This window comes from Terrapene carolina, unplaced genomic scaffold (genome assembly GCF_002925995.2).
Source record: "Terrapene carolina triunguis isolate 2854851 unplaced genomic scaffold, T_m_triunguis-2.0 Scaffold21, whole genome shotgun sequence".
In the NCBI taxonomy this organism is placed as follows: domain Eukaryota; kingdom Metazoa; phylum Chordata; order Testudines; family Emydidae; genus Terrapene; species Terrapene triunguis.
In genome coordinates, this window is record NW_020664372.1 from 20696371 (window position 1) to 20716349 (window position 19979).

Consider the following 19979-nt stretch of genomic DNA (forward strand, 5'->3'; position numbering starts at 1 on the left):
GAACAATGACAAAAGTACACGAGGTAACTGATTAATTAAATTAGTTAACCAATATATGTTTTATATCCTACCTTTCTCACGGGCATTTGGTTATAATAAGATAAGTCATAGGTTTTTGTTGTTGTTGTTACAGCTATTAAAGGAGAGAGTTTCACATCCTATGGAGTACAAGAGTTAATTAAAATGCATTATAACCTGACTGACCTGCCTTTCCATTAAAATGCTTAGTGGAACCCAGTTCTTGCAAAACAGAAGTTTTGCTTCTTTGTACCAGTGACTTTGAAAATTCTGTTTCATGATCTAAGCCAGGGATCGGCAACCTTTGGCACGCGGCCTGCTAGGATAAGCACCCTGGCGGGTCAGGCCGGTTTGTTTACCTGCCGCGTCTGCAGATTCGGCCGATCGCGGCTCCCACGGGCTGCGGTTCTCCGCTCCAGGCCAATGGGGGTGGCGGGAAGCAGCGGCCAGCACATCCCTCGGTACGCGCCGCTTCCCGTCGCCCCCACTGGTCTGGGACAGCGAACCGTGGCCAGTGGGAGCCACAATCGGCCGAACCTCTGGACGCGGCAGGTAAACCAACCGGCCCAGCCCGCCAGGGTGCTTACCCTGGCGAGCCACGTGCCAAAGCGTCCTTACGTGTACCAGATCCCTGATCTAAGCAGTCATCATTCCAATATGATGATTTAAAATGGGTTGTCACAATCAATCTTTATATTCTATTGTATTTAAATCCCAAAGCATCAAACATAGGAACATAAATGGAAAATATTACTTTCTTTATAAGCAAGTTACTCACCTTATGCCATAACATAAGTTCTTTGAGATGTGTGTTCCTGTGGGTGCGCCACTTTAGATGTTCATGCGCCCCTGTGCTCATAATTGGAGATTTATGGTAGCAGTGCCCAGCTGGGTCGCACATGTGCGGTCCACATCTCAGTTCTTCAGGCGGTTATCTGGCGCTGTGCGACCAACGACCCCTCTGTTCCTTCTCTACTGCAGAGCAATAGTGTGAAAATCTGAAGTAGAGGGGAGGAGAGAGGGTAGTGGAGAACCCACAGGTGAAGAACCTACATCTTGAAGAACCTACATTGCTGCACAAGGTGAGTAACTTGCTCTTCTTCTTCAAGTGATGTCCCTGTGGGTGCTCCACTTTAGGTGACTTCAGAGCAGTGCCCTGTGGTGGAAGTAGTGGGCTTAGGAGTTTAAATCGTAGCAGATGAAAGTACAGTGAGTCCGAACAGGGCACTGGAGATTGCATGTTGTTCTAATACGTAATGTTGAGTAAATGTATGGGCTGAGGCCCAGATTGCAGCCCTACAAATTTCTGTAACAGGAAGATTACTAAGGAATGCCATGGAGGCCGATAAGGCTCTCGTGGAATGTGTGTGAATCCCCTCAGGCGGTTGCCGGTCACATTGATGGTAGCACAGTTTGATGCAATCCAAAATCTATTTAGATAACCTCTGTTTGTATATGGCATTCCCTTTGGATCGTTTGGTGATTGAGACGAACAATTTTGGAGACTTACAAAATTATTTTGTTTGGTCTATGTCAGGGGTTCTCAAACTTCATTGCATCGCGATCCCCTTCTGACAAGAAAAATTACTACACGACCCCAGGAGAAGGGACTGAAGCCTGAGACTTCCTGAGCCTCACTGCCCCGCATGGGGGTCAAAGTGAAAGCCCCACTGCCCAAGGTAGGGGGCCAAAGCAGAAGCCCAAGGGCTTCAGCCCCAGGTGGGGGGCCTGTAACATGAGCCCCACCATGTGGGGGGGGGGGCAGGGCTCGGACTTCGGCTTCGGCCCCAGCAAGTCTAGGTAGATGGCATGGGTGTTTGTTCTATGGCTATGTACTTCATTTGAACATGTTATTTCAGATCTCTTGAGCCATGGAGTAGCCATGCTTTGAGATGGAGTCTTTGAGAATCTGGATGAAGAATGTGACCGGAGTCCTGTGACAGAAGATGTGAGAGCATACATGGTGGGCATACCGATAGCTTGAGAAGGTAAGGGTACCAGGTTTGGTTAGGCCACATGGGGGCTATTAGCATTACCCTGGAGTTGTCCTGTCTGATTTTGTAGATCACCCAAGCTAGGAGAGGGGTGGGCGGGAAACACATATAGGAGAGGAGTCCTCTACTTCACAAGAAAGGCATCGCCTAGAGAGTGGTGACCAAGTCCTGCCCTGGAGCAGAACTGTGGGCATTTGGTGTTTTGTGCCACTGCGTGCAGGTCTATCGTTGGGAATCCCCAATGCTTGAAAATGTTTCGAAGCATGTGTGTGTCCAATTCCTACTTGGGGTCCTGGGAGAAATTCCTGCTTAATGTATTTGCTGTGGTGTTCTGGCAGCCAGTTAGGTATTGTGCTGTAATGTGGATATTGTGTCTGATGCACCACTGCCACTGTTTCATGGCTTTTACACGTAGGGAGTTTGATCATGTTTCCCCTTGTTTGTTTATATAAAACATGCAAGCCACATTGTCTGCGAGGATCTGTATGGTCTTGCCTTTTATGATCAGTAAGAAATGGGAGCAAGCGCTGCAAACAGCTCTTAGTTCTAAAAGATTTATTTACAGAAGAGTTTCTGCTGGGGACCAGCGACCCCGGATAGAGTGTTGGTGTAGGTGTGCTCCCCAACCCAGAGGTGAAGCATCTGTTGTGATGGTCATCATTGGGAGAGTTTGCGTGAAAGGCACCCCTTCACAGAGGTTGTCTAGTTGTGTCCAACAGAGAAGGGAGTCTTTTATCTTGTTTGATATTGCAAGGCGCTTGTGGGACGTAAGCTGAGAGGAGTCAGGCTTGTAGGCACCACATATGGAGTCTTGCATGCCTGACAACATACTTCGTGGAGGCCACATGGCCTCGTAGTTGCAGGAACATCCTGGCGGTGACTTGTGAACTGATTTGTACTGTGGAAATCAGGTTGGTTAAGGTAAGGAATTGTCATGGAAGAGAGGCTGTCACCTCAGGAGAATTGAGGTAGGCGCTAATAAATTCTATTTTTTGTACTGCTGTCAGTGTAGATTTTTGTGCATTTATCTGGAGGCCTAACCTCTTAAAGAGTGCAAATGTCTGTTCTGTGGACTCTAGAGCCGCTTGTTTTCTCGGTGCTTTCAGCAGACAATCATTTAAGTATGGAAATATCATAATTCCTTTTCTGCATAGGTAGGCAGCCACAACGGCAAGGACATTCGAAAAAATGCGAGGAGCAGTGGATAGGCCAAAAGGTACGACCTTGTATTGCAAATGGTCCTGTCTATTGCTTATCGGAGAAACCGCCAATGCGAGGGATAGATGATTATATGAAAATATGCATCTTGGAAGTTGCGGGCCGAGAACCAGTCCCCCCTTTCTAGCACTGGGATTATGGTGGTTAGTGTGACCATCTTGAAGTATTGTGTTTTGTGACAGGGTCAGGCCAGATGGCTACAGAAGAGTGATAGAAGGCAGATATATTAGTCCCAGATTAAGTAGATCCCTTTTCCCCGGGTAAGGTAACAGGGGCAGTTCCAGAACAAGCAGGAACTTGCTGGAACTAGTTAAGGCAGGCAGGCTAATTAGGACACCTGGAGCCAATTAAGAAGCAGCTGCTAGAATCAATTAGGACAGACTGGCTAATCAGGACACCTGGTATAAAAAGGCTCTCACTCCAGTTAGTGAGGTGTGTGCGTAAGGAGCTGGGAGTGAGAGGACGTGCTGCTGGAGGACTGAGGAGTACAAGCATTAACAGATATCAGAAGGAAGGTCCTGTGGTGAGGATAAAGAAGGTGTTGGGAGGAGGCCATGGGGAAGTAGCCCAGGGAGTTGTAGCTGTCGTGCAGCTGTTTCAGGAGGCACTCTAGACAGCTGCAGTCCACAGGTCCCTGGGCTGGAACCCGGAGTAGAGGGCGGGACCGGGTTACCCCCAAACCTCCCAATTGACCTGGACTGTGGGTTCTACCAGAGGGGAAGGTCTCTGGGCTGTTCCCCAACCCACATGGTGAATCTCTGAGGCAAGCAAATCCGCCAATAAGCGCAGGAACCATCAAGATAGAGGAGGAACTTTGTCACAGTTTTTACAAACTCGTTGAGACGTTGGAGATCAAGAATGGGTCTTCATCCTCCTGTTTTTTTCTGCATGAGAAAATAATGCAAGTAGAAGCCCTTCCCTCCGTATTTTGTGGGTAGCAGTTCTACTGCTCCTAGATTTATGAGATGGGCTACCTCCTGTCACAGTAGATGTTTGTGAGAGGGGTCCCCTGAAGATGGACGGGGAGGGAGGGTGGGCAGGGGGGATAAAAGTAAATGGGATGGAATATCCTATCTTGATTATCTCCAATACCCATCTGTCTTTTGTGGTGGACTGCCCAACTGGGTAAAATGGGATAAGACGGTCTGAAAATGTCTGAGAGATGGAAATGAGTTCCAGAATTGAAGGATGTGGCGTACTCGGGCCCTCGACCAATACATCAAACTTGCTGTCTGGAGGATGGTTGGTGGGACGTGGCAGCTTGAAGTGGAGGCTGTCGTCTTTTTGAAGACCTCTGTTTATGTCCCTGAGGTTTGTACTGCCTGTTTGGTTGTGTATATGGTGTAGATCAGAACCTTTGCGGGTTGTAATATTTGCTGTCTTTTCTTGTTCCTAGAGGTATAAATACCCAGGGCTTTCAGTGTTGTCCTTGACAGTGAGTAGAGACTCATCAGCTTTGGCCACGAAGAGTTTGGGTCCGTCAAACAGAAGATCTTGAACAGTTGATTGTACCTTTCTGGGAATGCCAGAGAGATGCAACCAAGAAGCTCTCCTCATGACTACTGCAGTAGCCTTAGAGCATGCTGCCATGTCTGCAGAGTCCAAGGCAGCCTGCAATGCTGTTCTGGCAATCAGCTGTCCCTCAGAGGTGAATGATCTGAACTGTTCTTTTTTCTCCTCAGGGAGAAATTCAATAAAATCTGCTAATTTTACATAATTCATATGGTTGTATTTTGCAAGTAGTGCTTCATAGTTGTCCATTCGAAGATGGAGAGTCGCTGAAGAATAAGCCTTATGTGGCCAAAGAGGTCAAGCCTCTTCCAGTCTTTGTCATATGATGTATTTTGGGGGAATGGCTGTCTGCCCCATTTGTGGACCGCATCAACAACCAAAGAATTTGGTGTGGGGTGGGAAGAGAGGAAATCTATGCCCCTTGATGGCACATAGTATTTTCTGTCAGACCTCTGACAAGTTGGTGGAATCATTGCAGGGGTCTGCCAAATCAACCTAACCGGTTCCATGATGGCATCATTCATGGGTAGGGTGATTTCATATGAAGTCAATGTCTGTAGTATGTTGAGAAGCTTGTGTTGTGCTTCTTGGACTTCTTCTAGGGAGATGTCTAAGGAACTTGCGACCCTCCTATAGAGGTCTTGAAATTGTTTAAAGTTGTCTCCAAAGTTGGGAGGAGGGGCATGATGGTGTCAACAGGAGAAGATGAAGAGAAGTGGATGGTAGGTTCAACTTCCTGGTCAGAGGGTTCTTTCTATTCTGCAGGGGACTGAGACAGTCCCAGTACCAACGGCGATGGTGATTCATGTGTGCTCTCCCTGGGTGGGCTGGGAGGTTTGCAGTGGTAACAGGGATGTGTCATCCATGGGGTCCAATACAGCCACTGTGGCGGAGGTGACAAGGGTGTTATCCATTGATACCTGTACCATTGGGGTTCTTCGGCCTCAGTATGATAACCTCTGTGTGATGGGGCATGCCCAGCCAGATCATGAACGGGAGAAGAGTGGTGAGAGGAATAAATCTCCCTGTTATCATTATCATCCTCGTTGCTCAAAAGAGGGGGAGCTGAGCAAGGTGGAGTGGAAAGGTGACTCGGAATTGATCAAGCCGAGGTGATGTCGGTGCCAAAGATAGGCAATTCAGGCATTGAGAAGACTGCCAAAACCTTTTGTAGCAAGAATTGACTCAGTATCGCCAGTGCCACTGAGGTCGTAGCAGACGGTGCTGCTGATTGTGAGGTCGATGTTGGTACAGGAGTGTGCGTAGGTTGCAGTATATCGCCGGTAGGTGGCAGCCTGGATTGCAGTTGCAGGGAGCTGCTGGGTGCTTGGTGTCTGGTCAGCTCCGGAAGTGCCAAGGCATGGGGTTTCGTTTTCCCCTTACTGCCTGTGTTAGAGCTGGCTCATTTAGAGTCCTTAGCTCTCATGGTACCCATGTTACCGGAGGGTGCTGCTACCTCAGTTGTAGAGACTGACGGTGTGGTCAGTATCGACTGAGAATGCCGGTATGGGGAACACCTTTTCTTGGCCGTTTCCCAAGTCGGTGAAGCCGCAGGATGCTTTTTAGCCATCTTTACGGTTGGATGGTCTGCGGTCTGAGCCTTAGAAGAAGAGCCTCTATCAGAGGCTGCCATTGGTGACTTCTATCCCGAGGGGGTTCTTGCTTCTGGCTCAGACACCAGCCTAAGGGACTTCTCCATTAAGAGTAATTTCAGTTATAAGTCCCTGGCTTTCCTGGTCCTGGCTTTTAACTTATGACAGTGTGGACACTTTTGAGGAATGCGTGTCTCACCTAGGCAGTGGACACACTGAGAGTCTCTGTCCGACACTGGTACTGATATCCTATGGGCGAGGCAGCGTTTGAAGCCCAGGGAATCAGGCATGCGCCTGTGGAGAGAATTTCGTCCCCCCCCCACGGTTTAATAAAAACCTATTTCTAATCAAGAAAAAAAAAACAGATTTTTTTTTTTTTAAGAATAGACGGGGACAGACAAATGAAAAGGGCTGACTATTAATAAAACTAGAACTAACTGGAGTTATTCTTTTCAAAGTAAGCTCTGAGGTGCAGCTAAATGTTCCAACTCGTAGCCAAAGGCAGTAGAGAATGAACTGGGGGAGGGCAAGGGGGGCTGGTCGCACAGCGCCAGATAACCACCTGAAGCGGCGCGAGACGGGACTGCACACATGCAACCCAACCGGGCACTGCTACCATACATCTCTGATTACAAGTGCAGGGGCGCACAAACACCTAAAGTGGAGCACCCACAGGGACATTACTTGAAGAAGAATCTACAGTTTATTTTGAAAAAAAAATTGTGGTGAATACTGCTGGACAATATAAACTGTAGTAGATGTTACTCTTCCAAATATGTTTACAAATGAATACTCAACACCTCAAGTTTCAAGCCAAGTTAAAAGGAAATGAGAAAAATTAAATATTATGCATGTGCATTACTAAACTCTACAGATAATAGAGATTAAAGCAGTAATTTCATGGAACAGTGCAATTGGAAAGTTGGTAGCAGAGAGAGTGTGAATTAAACAGTCTCTATTAATGGGGGATATATGAAAACATCTTATAATCCACTGGTGAAACTGATAAAACTCAAACCCTGCAATAGTACACAATAATGAGCACAAAGAACAAAACGTGGAAGATCCTGAATAGACTGGAAAATTCAAAACCCAGTTATTGCCAGATGATGAAGCTAAAATTAAATACATAAAAAAAGGAAAGGAAAGGCTAACATATGGAATGCCTACTTCACTGTTTCAATTCTGACTCAAGAAGATGTGCACTTTCATAAATATACTATTGTTTCAACGTATAAAAGTAACTGCCTGTACTGCTATTATACACTAATAATTTTGCTATTTTTGTACAATTTATTGCTTAATTCTTAGGGTTTTGTTTATTTTATTAAAAAAAGAAGGCTGCTGAGAGATTTTGACAGGAGAAGATGGGATTTAAAAGGGGGGGAAGGTTAACAAAATAATTCACTGAAATATTAAGCATTTATGCAAAATTATTATTTGTTTCTGCTTATATGATCCAGCTATAGTTTTCAGAGGTGTTCAGAAATTACTACTTACATCCTGTAAATGAATGTTATCGAGATCATAAGAACTGTTTACTGCTTCAACCAACCAGCTTTCAGGAATGATCATGTTTAGAGTCAAAAGTAGTGTTTCTGGCATTTCTAGGAACTTTGCCACAGGTCCAGAAGGAAAGAGATTATTTGCCCCAGAGGTCAGTTCTGGCTCCAGAACAAAACGATAAAAGCTGTTGAAAATAAGTACATCAAAAAATTACATATTATACAATATGCAGGCTGAGCTTTAAGTACAAGAAAGTTCTTGTAAAAAAACATGTTATAACACAGTGAACATTCTGAATCCATTTAATATATGAACAATGCTTGAGGGTATGGCAGCTCCATGTACCTGTGAGATGTGTTCATGTAATACCTACCGTTTAACACATCGGCTAAAGGGTAAGCATGGGAGGAATACTTCTCCTCTCACTCATTCTGGCTTGGGAGAGAGAAGATCCCCCTCCTTCCACACTCTCAGTGGTTGGTAAAGTGATGACCCAAGACAGGGTATCTGAAGTGGGAGCAGCAGTAGTCTGGCTGTGGAGTTTCTTGGCCTCCCAGAATACCTGCCAGTAGGTGAAGCAGCAGCAGCACCTGACAGAAGAAGAGAATCTCCAAGGAAAACATCCTTGTCACTAACTCCAACAGAAGAAGGGGTACAGACGAGAGGAGAGACATCTCCCATCCTACCAACTACAGTCCAGAAAAAACAGATCCCAGGAGCAACAAAATGGCCCTGTTGGCTTTCTTTCCCCTGCTGTTACTCCAGAAAAGGAGGATAACAGAGAAGAACAGAACAAGGAAATGGAAAAACTAGAGGTACTGGACAAATGGGAGATTTCCATGGAGGAAGGGGGAAATTTTATTACTGGGAAAAGTAGAAAACGAAGAAAAAAAGGCAGGCAGGCAGACTGGAAAAAGTAGTGTCATAAAGGAAGGAAAAGAAATATGTGAGACTTAGTAGGTCAAAGATATTTAAATTTTTGTATATAAAGTCTGGTGCCAAAATAATGCAATCAAATACCCATTAATGTTGGATTCAGTTGTCAGGATTGAGACAGGTGAAATGGAGCTTGGGAGGCCAGATTTGAGATGGAGGACAAATACAGGATACCAGGATTCTTATGAGTAGGAGAGGGGATAATGCATTGTTGTTTGAGATGTTGGGGCCCTACTGATTTTGATGGCTTTGGTGCATTTTTAAAATATATATTTAATAGAACATAACTTGCCTCTACCAAATTACAATTAAATATTTAGTAATTTTTTGGAAGGGGAGAAAGGGGAGAAGAAGAGGGCAAGCATAAAAAATATATTTCCCAAACTATCTTAACATTTTCTAGAATGCAGAAAATTGCTTTAGGTATTTCAACATTTTGCAGGGTTAAGAATTCCTGGACCTTCCATTTTTTAATGTATTGTATTTACATCATAACAGATTATCCTTCCAGGTCAAGCCTATGTGATAGGTATGGCTATTGTCATAAACATGTGCTTTTGCTTGGATGTTTAGGACCTCCTGGAGACCAGGAATATTTTCCTGATATTTGTTCTCTTTATACCCATCCACTTCCCCTTGTTGCATTACAAGATGATGCAACACTGCATTACCACATGACCGAGACCCCATCAGAATAACTACCACAATTTTGAGTCCCCCCTCCTGTTCTGATTTACTTTAACTACTGCTCTACCAAAGGTGTGTGAGAAGTTTTAAGAAATCTGGTTGGTCAGCCAGTAGCATAAAATGATTAATGTGGATTCAAAAGTTCAGGATCAAACACGTAGTGTACATAAAAGAATGAGAAATTTCTTATCTGATAATTTTCAGGTAGCAGCTTCTCTTCGCATTCATCACTAATGGTTAATCCCCCTCACCTATGGAATTTGGAGGCTGTCTAATGTTGTTGCTGGACACTCCAGGACTAGGCCCTGCCCTTCATCTCAGGTCACCAGAGGAGTTCTTCCAACAGTAGAAGCTCTCCAGTAACTGATTAATATATTATGTCAAGTTGTTGTCTTAATACTAGTAATTAGTCCCAAAACAATTATATGTCTAATTTTCCCTTTAGAGAAAAAAATCAATTTGTATTCTGGTCATTTACAGATTACCAGGGTGGGTTGAAGGAGGAGAGAAGATATTAACAGAAAGAAAATTAACAGGTAAGAAATTTCTCATTCTGTTGCCCTGCTTATTTCCTCATTCATCTCTAGTGGGAAGTATCAAGCAGTGATAACACAAATTGCAAACTGTCATAAATATAAAGGGAAGGGTAACCACCTTTCTGTATACAGTACTATAAAATCCCTCCTGGCCAGAGGCACAAAATCCTCTTGCCTGTAAAGGGTTTAGAAGCTCAAGTAACCTGGCTGACACCTGACCCAAAGGACCAATAAGGGGACAAGTTACTTTCAAATCTGGGGGTGCTGGGGGAAAGGCTTTGTTCTGTCTGTTCCGTGTGGCTCTTGCCGGAGACAGATCAAGAAAACAAGCAATCCAACTCCTATAGAATTAACAAGTACTAGCAAGTGAATGCATTAGCTTACTTTTATTTTCGCTTGTGATTTTCTCTGTGCTGAGAGGAAGGTGTATTCCTGGTTTTCTTTTTGTAACTTTAAGGTTTTGCCCAGAGGGAAATCCTCTGTGTTTTGAATCTGATTGCCCTGTGAGATTATCTTCCATACTAATTTTACAGAGGTGCTTCTTTTACCTTTTTTCTTTCTAATAAAATTCTGTTTTTTTAAGAATCTGATTGTTTTTTTTAGTGTCCTAAAAAAACCCAAGGTTGGTCTGTGCTCATCTTGTTTATTCTCAAGCCTCCCTAGGAAAGGGGGTGTAGGGCTTGGGAGGATATTAGGGGGGAGATAGGGCTCCAAGTGGCCCTCCCTAAATGTTTGTTTGAATCACTTGGTGGTGGCAGCGTTTACCTAATCCAAGGTACAAGGGAGAATTTGTGCCTTGGGGAAGTTTTAACCTAAGGTGGTAGAAATAAGCTTAGGGGGTCCCCACATCTGTACCCTAAAGTTCAGAGTGGGGAGGGAACCCTGACACAAACTCCACAAAGAAACTGGCGATATACAGGTATCTTTTTAAATTTATGCTATGGGGAAGCAAGCAGAGCATATCTTTAAATCCTTTGGCTTTACTGAAGTCAGTCACAAAGATGACTAGGAAAGGGTTCTGGCTATGTTTGATTAATACTTTATACTCCAGAGAAATATGGTTTATGAAAGAGCATGTTTTCACAAGAGAACTGAAGAACCAGGGGAGAATGCTGAACATTTTATAAGAGCTCTGTGTGCATTAGCTGAAACCATGATTTTGGGAACGCAAAACATGAAAGTATCAAAGACAGGCTGATTATTGGGTTAACTGATAAAAACCTTTAACAGCAGCTACAACTGAAGACAGATTTAATTCTAGCCACAGCTATAGAGGCAGCAAAAGCAGTCAGAATTAGTCAAATAGAACAAAAGACAGGAGCACCTTGAAAAACCTGAAACTAGCTTAGAAGCTTGAGAAACTTGAGTAATAGACACTTGAGTATTAAAAGTCATTATCATAAAACCCCTAAGGAAAGAAGAGAGAACTCCCAGGCTTAGAGGGACAAATTCAGCCTACATGCACAAGGTATGGAAAAAGCCATATCCCAGGATATGATGAATCTCCAGCCAGAGGCACACGGTGTAATAAATCCACGAGATATGGAAATTTTGCAGTTGTTTGCCACACCAAACAGTAAGGGAGTTGACTCGTATTACAGACAAGCAGATCCTAGAAACAATGGCTCTTATCACTTATGATGATATAGAACCTGCCTAGAGAGTGAAACTGAATATTCATGGACAGACTATTGAGTTTAAAACTGACCCAGGAGTTGACATCACAGTCATCTCAAAAGGGACTTACAATCACCTTCAACCCCTCCCAGAGATGAAGTCATTTGACACAGCTAGTTTTGACTAGCTCTGGAGGTATTCTGAACTGCATGAGCCAGTTCAGAACTTACGAAGACAAAAGCTATGCATTCAGAGTGTGTGAGATCAAAGCACTAATGGTGGCTGCATGCACTCTGACAGAGCTGAGAGTGAGTCCCAAGGTTTTCAGGTGGGGGAAATAGTCTAAGAGTATGGAGATGCTGTGACATTCCCCTGGTGTTATCTGGACCGGTGATCTGCTAGGTCACTCCAATCCTTGACTCTGGGAGTCCTTACCCTGCTCTGCTGCAGGAACCCCCACTCCTGGGCTGTTCACGCACAGCCTCTGGCATGTAAGCTACTCCTTGGATTGTGCAACCGAATGACACTAGCCAACATCTCCGGTCCCAGACACAACCCTAGGAACCTCCGTCTTGCAGTGTCCCATTATGCCTGCTGGACACTACAAGCTTATATGAGTTCGTCAATTTAACAAAGATATTGATATGTACCAGGCTTGTTATCCCAATGGGAGTCTCTGACACGCTTCAAACCTAACGCACTGCTTCAGGTAGAATAAACAAACAGATTTATTAACTTCAAAGGTAGATTTTAAGTGATTATAAGTGATAGACAAAATGTTAGAGTGGTTACCAAAAGAAGAGAAAATATAAGCATGCAGTCTAAACTATCAACCCTATTAGACTGGGCAGCAACTAGATTAAGCAGTTTTTCCTCACACAACTGGATGTTGCAGTCCTTAATATACAGGTTTGTTCCTTAAACCTGGGCCAATCTCCTGTGTTGGAATCTTGTCTTCTTCTCAGTGTCTTGGTTGCTTGTAGCATAGGTGGGGGCAGGAGAAGGGCCCAGTATGTGTCCACTCTATTTTATACCCTCAGTCCATGTGCTTGGAGCACAAATCCAGGCATGTCTGGGGGGCATTGCTGAGTCTCTCCAAGCAAGGTTGAGCAATTCCCCTGGTGTGGCCTCATGCAGGTGAGTCATTGCATTGTAGCTTCCTTGCTGGACAATGGCTGTTGATGGGTTGTTTGATAGCCCGCATTACTTTCCTTGCTGTTGCTTCTGGGGAGCTAATATCTGGCTGACTCCCCAACTTACAGCAAGTTTTAGTGACCACCATACAACACAATTCTCATAACTTCATATGCATTAATGATACACATAAATGGATAGAGAAATTACTTTCAGCAGATCATAACCTTTCCCCTGATACCTTACAAGGCATGCTTTATATGTAAGATCACAATTATATGAAAAATGAGGAATATGGGGGTTACAGTATGCTCCCCCAAGGTATAGAATGTCACAGATGCCCACAGCTTCAGGGGCAAGACCTTGCTGTAGGGCCCAGGAGGTGAAGCATGTCCATTTGGCCTGATAGGATCACCTTATGGAGTCTTTTTGGCTACTGGAGAGGACATCTTGAACTGCCAATGAACATTCTTGTGCTAATAGAGGTGTCAATCCAAAAATCACGCTGTCCGGTGTAGCGTCCATGGATTGGAAGCCTAAGTCTGCTGTTGTATTGTGTCAGCCATTCCGGAAAGGTCTGTAGTGGAAGTGAACATTGTTTCAACATGCAGAGAAGAAGAGGGAACCAGAATTGGCGAGACCAGAACAGCACAATCAGAATGATCGTCACTCTCTCCCACCTGAGTTTGTGGAGGATAAGGGGTAGAAGTGTGGGTGGGTGGCGGTAAGCCGCGGCCAGCACATTCCTCACCCGCGCCGCTTCCCGCAGCCCCCATTGGCCTGAACCGTGGTCAGTGGGAGCTGCAATCGGCAGAACTGGCCGACATGGCAGGTAAACAAACTGGCCTAGCCCGCTACGGTGCTTACCCTGGCAAGCCCCATGCCAGAGGTTGCCGACCCCAGTGTAGTTTGTCCGGTCTGACCAATCGAAAACTACAGCGTCACCCAGTGAGTGGGCACAGAGTTCTCCCCAGAGCAATACTGGGTGCACTTGGTACCGGTGTGAGATGATTGGTGTGCCTCAGCGACCAAAGATGTCAGTGATTATTGTGTTGTGCAACTCCCATTCGTGGTCAGTTGCAAAATTCTTGGTGAGAGAATCTGCAATCACATTCTAGGTGCCAGGCAGGTAGGCTGCTGACAAAAGAATATGGTGTTCGATGCACCATTCCCAAAGGGGAATCGTCTCCTTACACAGCGCTGGGGACCTCGCGTCCCCTTGTTTATGTAGTATACTGTGGTGGTGCTGTCTGACATGACGAGAATGTGGCACTAGCGGATAGCTGGTAAGAACACATGATATGCTTTGCGTACAGCTCAAAGTTTGAGAATGTTTATGTGCATCCTGGCCTCTCGCATGGACCAGGTGCCTTGTGTCATGTGATCGCCAATGTGAGCGCCTCAGCCTGAGAGTGACGCGTCTGTTATGACTGTCACAGTTGGCGAGGATGGGAGGAAGCACATCCCAAAGCAGTTTTGTATCTGGTCTGTCCACCACCGAAGAGAAGAGATGACCTCCGTGGAACATTGAATATGGTGTCCATGGATTGGTGAATAGGGGAATAAACTCTTTGCAGCCATAGTTATAGACAGCGAAGATTCAGGCGGGTGAAGAGTGTGATGTATGTGCACTCCGCCAAGTGCCCTAGGATGGAGAGACAGGTCCTGGCTGAGACCAAAGGGTTGGAGGTTATCAGGGCTATTTGGTCCAGTAGGCTCTGGAATCTGTCCAGTGGCAGATAAGCTTGACCATAATGGTCCCTTCTGACCTTAAAGTCTATGAGTCTATGAGCTCATGCGCAGGCCAAATTGAATTCCATGGACCAAGTAAGGTACAAAGTTGATTTTTTAATACTGATGCTCACTCCTAGGGAGGAGAGGAGTAGAAGAAGATGGGGCATTGATGCTCGAGCTTCCTCTTTTGCCAGCAGCCAGTTGTCCAGGTATGGGAAAACAAGAATTCCATGACATTGTAGGTGAGCCGCTACCACAGAGAAAACCTTTGTAAAAACTCAGAGCGGTGGTAAGTCCGAATGGGAGAACTCTGTATTGGAAGCAGTTGAAGAATGGCATCACTGATTGGTAAGGCCACCCTTGGCAGTGCTGATGTGTGAAGAATGTCTAGTAACTGGTGCTGACTGTCTTGCACCTCTTCCAGTGGGATCACAAGAGCATTGGCTATTCTCTATAGTTCTTGAAACTGACGATAGTCATCTGGCAGGGAGGAAGATGTCAAGGATACAGCAGTGTCTGGAGATGATGAAGGGAATCTCTCTGGATAAGCTGGTACTGGATTGATTGGTGCAACATCTAATGCCATTTCTGAATGTCTACTGGATGAAGGGTGGGACGGTGAAACAGGGGAGTTCTCCTGAGCCGAACGAGACTGTTCCAAAAGTGACTATTGGGGCCATAAGCTCCAATATGGCCAACCTGGTTGATCCTGCTGCTGTTGTACTTGTGCCCAAGGAGCTGTATACCAGCTTCTTGGGTAAGGCAAGGGAGAAAACTGCCACGCAGCCATCGGAACCCTCTGGTAGTCATGTTCTGGAATGGACGTGACAGACTGTGCTGAACGTCTGGGTCCTCAGATTCAGAGGAGTCAGAGTCTTGCATGAATGGCAGTGCCAACGGAGCCACTAGAATGGGATGCATTGGAGAGGTATGGTCAGCAGGAGGTAGATGTAATGCAGGAGATGGTGCTCTCTGCAGAGATGAGTGCACTGGAATAGGCAGAGACCTCACTCCTTCCAGAGTGAACAGTTCCTCAGGACAGGAGTGCCTCTGATTCTCCCCAGAGTCTATGGTATTCAGTCTCTTGACAGGACTGGAACTGGTAAAAGTGCCTGTCTCAGAAACTAAAATTCATGGAATGCCGGCAGAGCCAAGGAAGGAGGGATACACGGGGATCCGGTGCCAGGCAAGCAGAGTGGCCTCTCATCACTCTAGTGTGTCTTGTAGTGTGTAGCTCCTCTGTGGCTGGAACTTGTGGACGGTGCAGCATCCTTCTTGGATTTAGAGGAAGACTTACTGCCATGCTTATGCACATGCTTCCGTGGCTCATGGCTAGGCCCCAATGAGGGGTCCATATCACTGGTACTGGTGGATCCTGATGGAGACTCCACAGTAGGGGGAGCACTCTTGGATTGCTCAGACTGATATATGGGGTGAGGGGTGTTCCCCGGCCAGGATCTGATTTCAGAGCCATGGCTACCTCCATGAGGTGCTTCTTGAGGCAGAGAGCTCGGCTTCCTGCATACAGGCAGGGAAGGAGAGGCAGATACTGCACCTGGAGGCAATGTGGGCTTCCCCCAAACAGCACAAACAGCATTGGTGTTTGCTGCCGATGGAAAACGAACAAGGGCAGGAAGCATAGACTTTGAATCCTGGCATCTTTAGCATAATCTACTACCTAGACGCAGGAGCTGGGGTCGGGGAGGATGTTTGGCAGGAAAAATCGCTGAAGTGGAGTCCCAAGTTTTTAATTAAAAAAACTGCTAGGAATTACCAAAGTACAACAAAAAACAATAAAATCCTAACTATGAACGAAAATAAGAACTGTTTTTGAAAATGTGTCACTAAGAACAAGAGGTCAGCAGAAGTTCCAACTCAGACCATGTGGCGGTGAGAAGGAACTGGAGCTGCAGAAGGTCCGCCTCGCCCTTTATCACCTCAGGCGAAACCATAAGGCAATACAAGGACACATGCGTGGACAGCTGAGCAATGATACTTTGAAATGCTCTGGCTCCAGGCGCATGTGCATAACCCTCAGTGGAAGATAGTAGGGACCATCACTTGAAGGAGGAGGAAATAATTAAAATCACAATGGACCAAACTATGTTTCACACAGTGCTAGTCTTGAATAAAACACTGTTAAATAAAAGTATTAATATCCTTTTGAGATTTTTACTCTCCCCCTCAAACACTTTGGACTCCCTAATAATCCATGGTAACTGAAATTTTTCAAAGATCCATGTTATTAATATCTGAAAGGACTAAGTGTGACAATATGTTTAAAGAAGAATCCCAGATGTCTTAAATATCAGACACAATTTTGGCATTCCTTATATTTGTTTCACTTTTTATATATTTAATATTTGTAGATACATTTGTGTTTGAACTTTGGTGATGGAGACTTTTCAGGCATCACAATTAAATCCTTACAAAAACAGATGCTTGATTGTTAATTCAAACCAAAAGTATTACACATTCATCACTTTTAGAGCATATGTGTTAATGGGAAAGCCAAAAGAAGACAGGAGACTAGGTTGGAGGCAGAATATTCATCAGAAGAATGAGACCATTCTGTATATGTGAGCAAGTTCAAATTGGCCTAGCAATTATGAAGTCCTACAATTTTTTATTTCCTGCATAGAACCTATTTTATGCCTGAAAGAATGCACAAAAACAAGTGAATTCAAAATATTGTAACAAATGATTTAATTATTTTGGTAGTGACCCAGCTTCCTGATTACTATATAAAATTAAAGCAGAAAACAAAGCAGTGGACCTAATTATGGGTTACACAAGGTAGGTAAGGTAATATCTTTTATTGGAGAAACTTCTGTTGGTGAGAGAGACAAGCTTTGGAGTACTTTAATGTTATCGTTTAGTTAAACAAAAGCACCAGAAACGCTATACCAATTAGTTATGCTAAGAGAACAACTGAGTCAAGAAGACTTAAATTGGCAAACTTGCACTTCAATTTAGGGAGGGTGAAGGAGAAGCTATTTCCAAAATGGATATTTTCCAATGACAACATTTTCCATATGAATGATTCCATACTCAAAGTAGAAATTTCTGTAGGTCCACGTGTGAAGTCTTGCCGAGGATGCAAAGTCTATGCAGAATGCTAGCAGACCTAGAGCAGCAGAGACCAATGAACTGTTAGAGGCCTGTATCTTTAGGGAAGACTCCAGCTATAATAGGATCTTCTTTACGCCCCAAAATGAGTTATCATTTGGAGTGGATGTAGACAGCTATTTTTCACTTTAATCTTTCATCAGGCAAGAATGAAGTGATGCTTATCAGAAGGGGGAAATGCACTTAAGAACTAGCTGAGACATTGCTTCTACCTTCCACTGTAGACCTAAAACCACCATTTGTCAAAGTGGTGCCAACCCTCTGGGTCCTATCTGACTTCACACTAAACATGGATGACCAGACAGCATCAGTATCTAAAGAAGTCTTTTTTCACCTCTGGCTCACTAGGAAACTTCCGTCCCTTTCTCAGAGATGAAGACCTGGCCACACTGATCCATGAATCTGTCACCTCCAGGTTGGATTACTGTAATTCACTGTATCTGAAACTGAATGTGAAAACAATGCACATATTCCAGCAAGTATAGAATGTGGCTGCCCCCTTCTGCATGGCTTAGAGTGCTGTGACCAATCAGACCCATGCTTCAGCCCCTTAACTAACTCCCAGTTAATTTCCACTGAAGTTTGAGGTTTTGGTCCTAATATTCAAAACAATTAATGGATCAAGCCCAGCTGCGATAAAGACTGAATTTTGAATTACAAACCACCACACCAACTGCGCTCCTCCAGGACAAGGTAGATCACAAAGGACAGGACAAAGGTGCAGGAGACCTGGGGACAAAGCATTCTTAATCAAGGGGATCCTGTAAGGGATAAAGATAGATTCCCTGGTGTCTGAATCTAACAATCAGAACCATCTACATTTTCATGAAGTTTCTGGGGACTAAAGAGAGACTGTGGGCTTGTCTAGTCAGTGAGTTTGTGCACAACAAGCTCTGCTGTAAATCACTTAGATTTACTCTGCTTTGAAATGGGAGTAGATCAAAGTGCACTAGGGAACTCTTGCGATAGCAGAGTCCACACAGCCTGTTAGTGCACATCATACTAGTGCACTGTAGATTTATTCCCCAGTTTCTATGCACTAACTCACCATCTAAACTAGCCCGAAATGAGAAAATCCAATACTGGAAGTGTAAACTCTCATATGCAAAACTTAGGACTCTCCTGTGGCAGATGAAAGTATGTGACCACTTCAGCCACAGACATCAGAAAGCCTCCTGCAGACAAAGAGCTAGCCTACATTAGAAAGCTTTTGCCGATACAGCTATACCAGTATAGCTATACCATCAGAGACTGTTAGTGGAGCTGCAGCTTATATCGGCATAAGAAGTTTTTTTGTCAGTATAGGTAAACTGCCTTCTCAAACAACATAAGCTATATTGGCAAAAGGACTCTTGCAGGTATAGCTGCATCAACACAGGCGGGCTTGCCGGCATAGCTATGATGGTCAGGGTGCAGATTTTTTCACACCCCTGACCGAGATAGCTATGCTGACAAATCTTTGTGGTGTACACCTAGCCACAGTCACTAGGGTTGTTGAAAGTCTTCACTCTCAGTGTACTTTTCTTTATCCATCTGTTCAGTCTTTTGAGATCTATCGATTCTTGTAATCCTCCCATTTTTTAAGAACAATGAAGATGGAGCACACACCAAAGGATCATTGTTCTGAGGAAACTGGCTTTATTATCCCTATATATAATAGGGATAATAGGAGAAGGAAAGAAGAACAGATGCAGGGGAGCATTGAGCTCCAGGGAATAACAGTAGCAGAAAACTTCCAATACTATCTGTCAAAGAATGTGAGGGCTCAAGAATCTTGAAAGTGAGCAGTCCTGCCTTTTAGAAAGATGGCTTGTTGATGGCACATCCTAGAGCAGTCATGCTAAGATTTTACAGGTGCTTCTGACCTTTGTGTTGGTTCTACAGTTTCATGACTTTCCTTAGAACAAGAGATACATTTCTTTCAAAATGTTTATTGAAGAAATAGTCTTGAGTTTTGCAAAAGGGACAAGCACAAGTACTTTTTCTAAGACTTTTCTAGGTGTTATTCTAAATGAGTACCTTCATGCAAAATTAGGTGAAACAATTTGATGGGTTACAGAAGAGAATAAAATGGAAATACTAAAGAACAAGGAGGAATTCCATAAATGCTTTAAAGAAAGAATGAGGGTTAAATATTTAAGTCACCAATAAATGAAGCTGATATTATGCATTTTAGTTAAAAGACCCCATGTGTAGCTCTCTCAACTCTTTTTGATGTTTGAGAGATTAACTGTTGCAGAAAAAACAATGGACAAGAAACTTTCAATCGGTGTTTTTAAATATAAATATTTTTGTGATTTTAAATTTGAAAAATGTATTCTCATTAATTACTTTAATCTCACACAAAATATCTTGTTATGTATAAA

The 19979-nt window shown here is 44.2% G+C and overlaps 1 protein-coding gene across 1 annotated transcript in view; it reads right to left on the bottom strand.

The window, feature by feature from the left end:
- UGGT2 (UDP-glucose glycoprotein glucosyltransferase 2) overlaps window positions 1-19979 on the bottom strand; it is a 277888-nt gene that overhangs the window by 61208 nt on the left and 196701 nt on the right. Inside the window, exon 27 of the mRNA XM_026663613.2 lies at window positions 7835-8024. Coding sequence (XP_026519398.1) covers window positions 7835-8024 — 190 coding nt within the window. The remainder of the gene's footprint in view (window positions 1-7834; window positions 8025-19979) is intronic.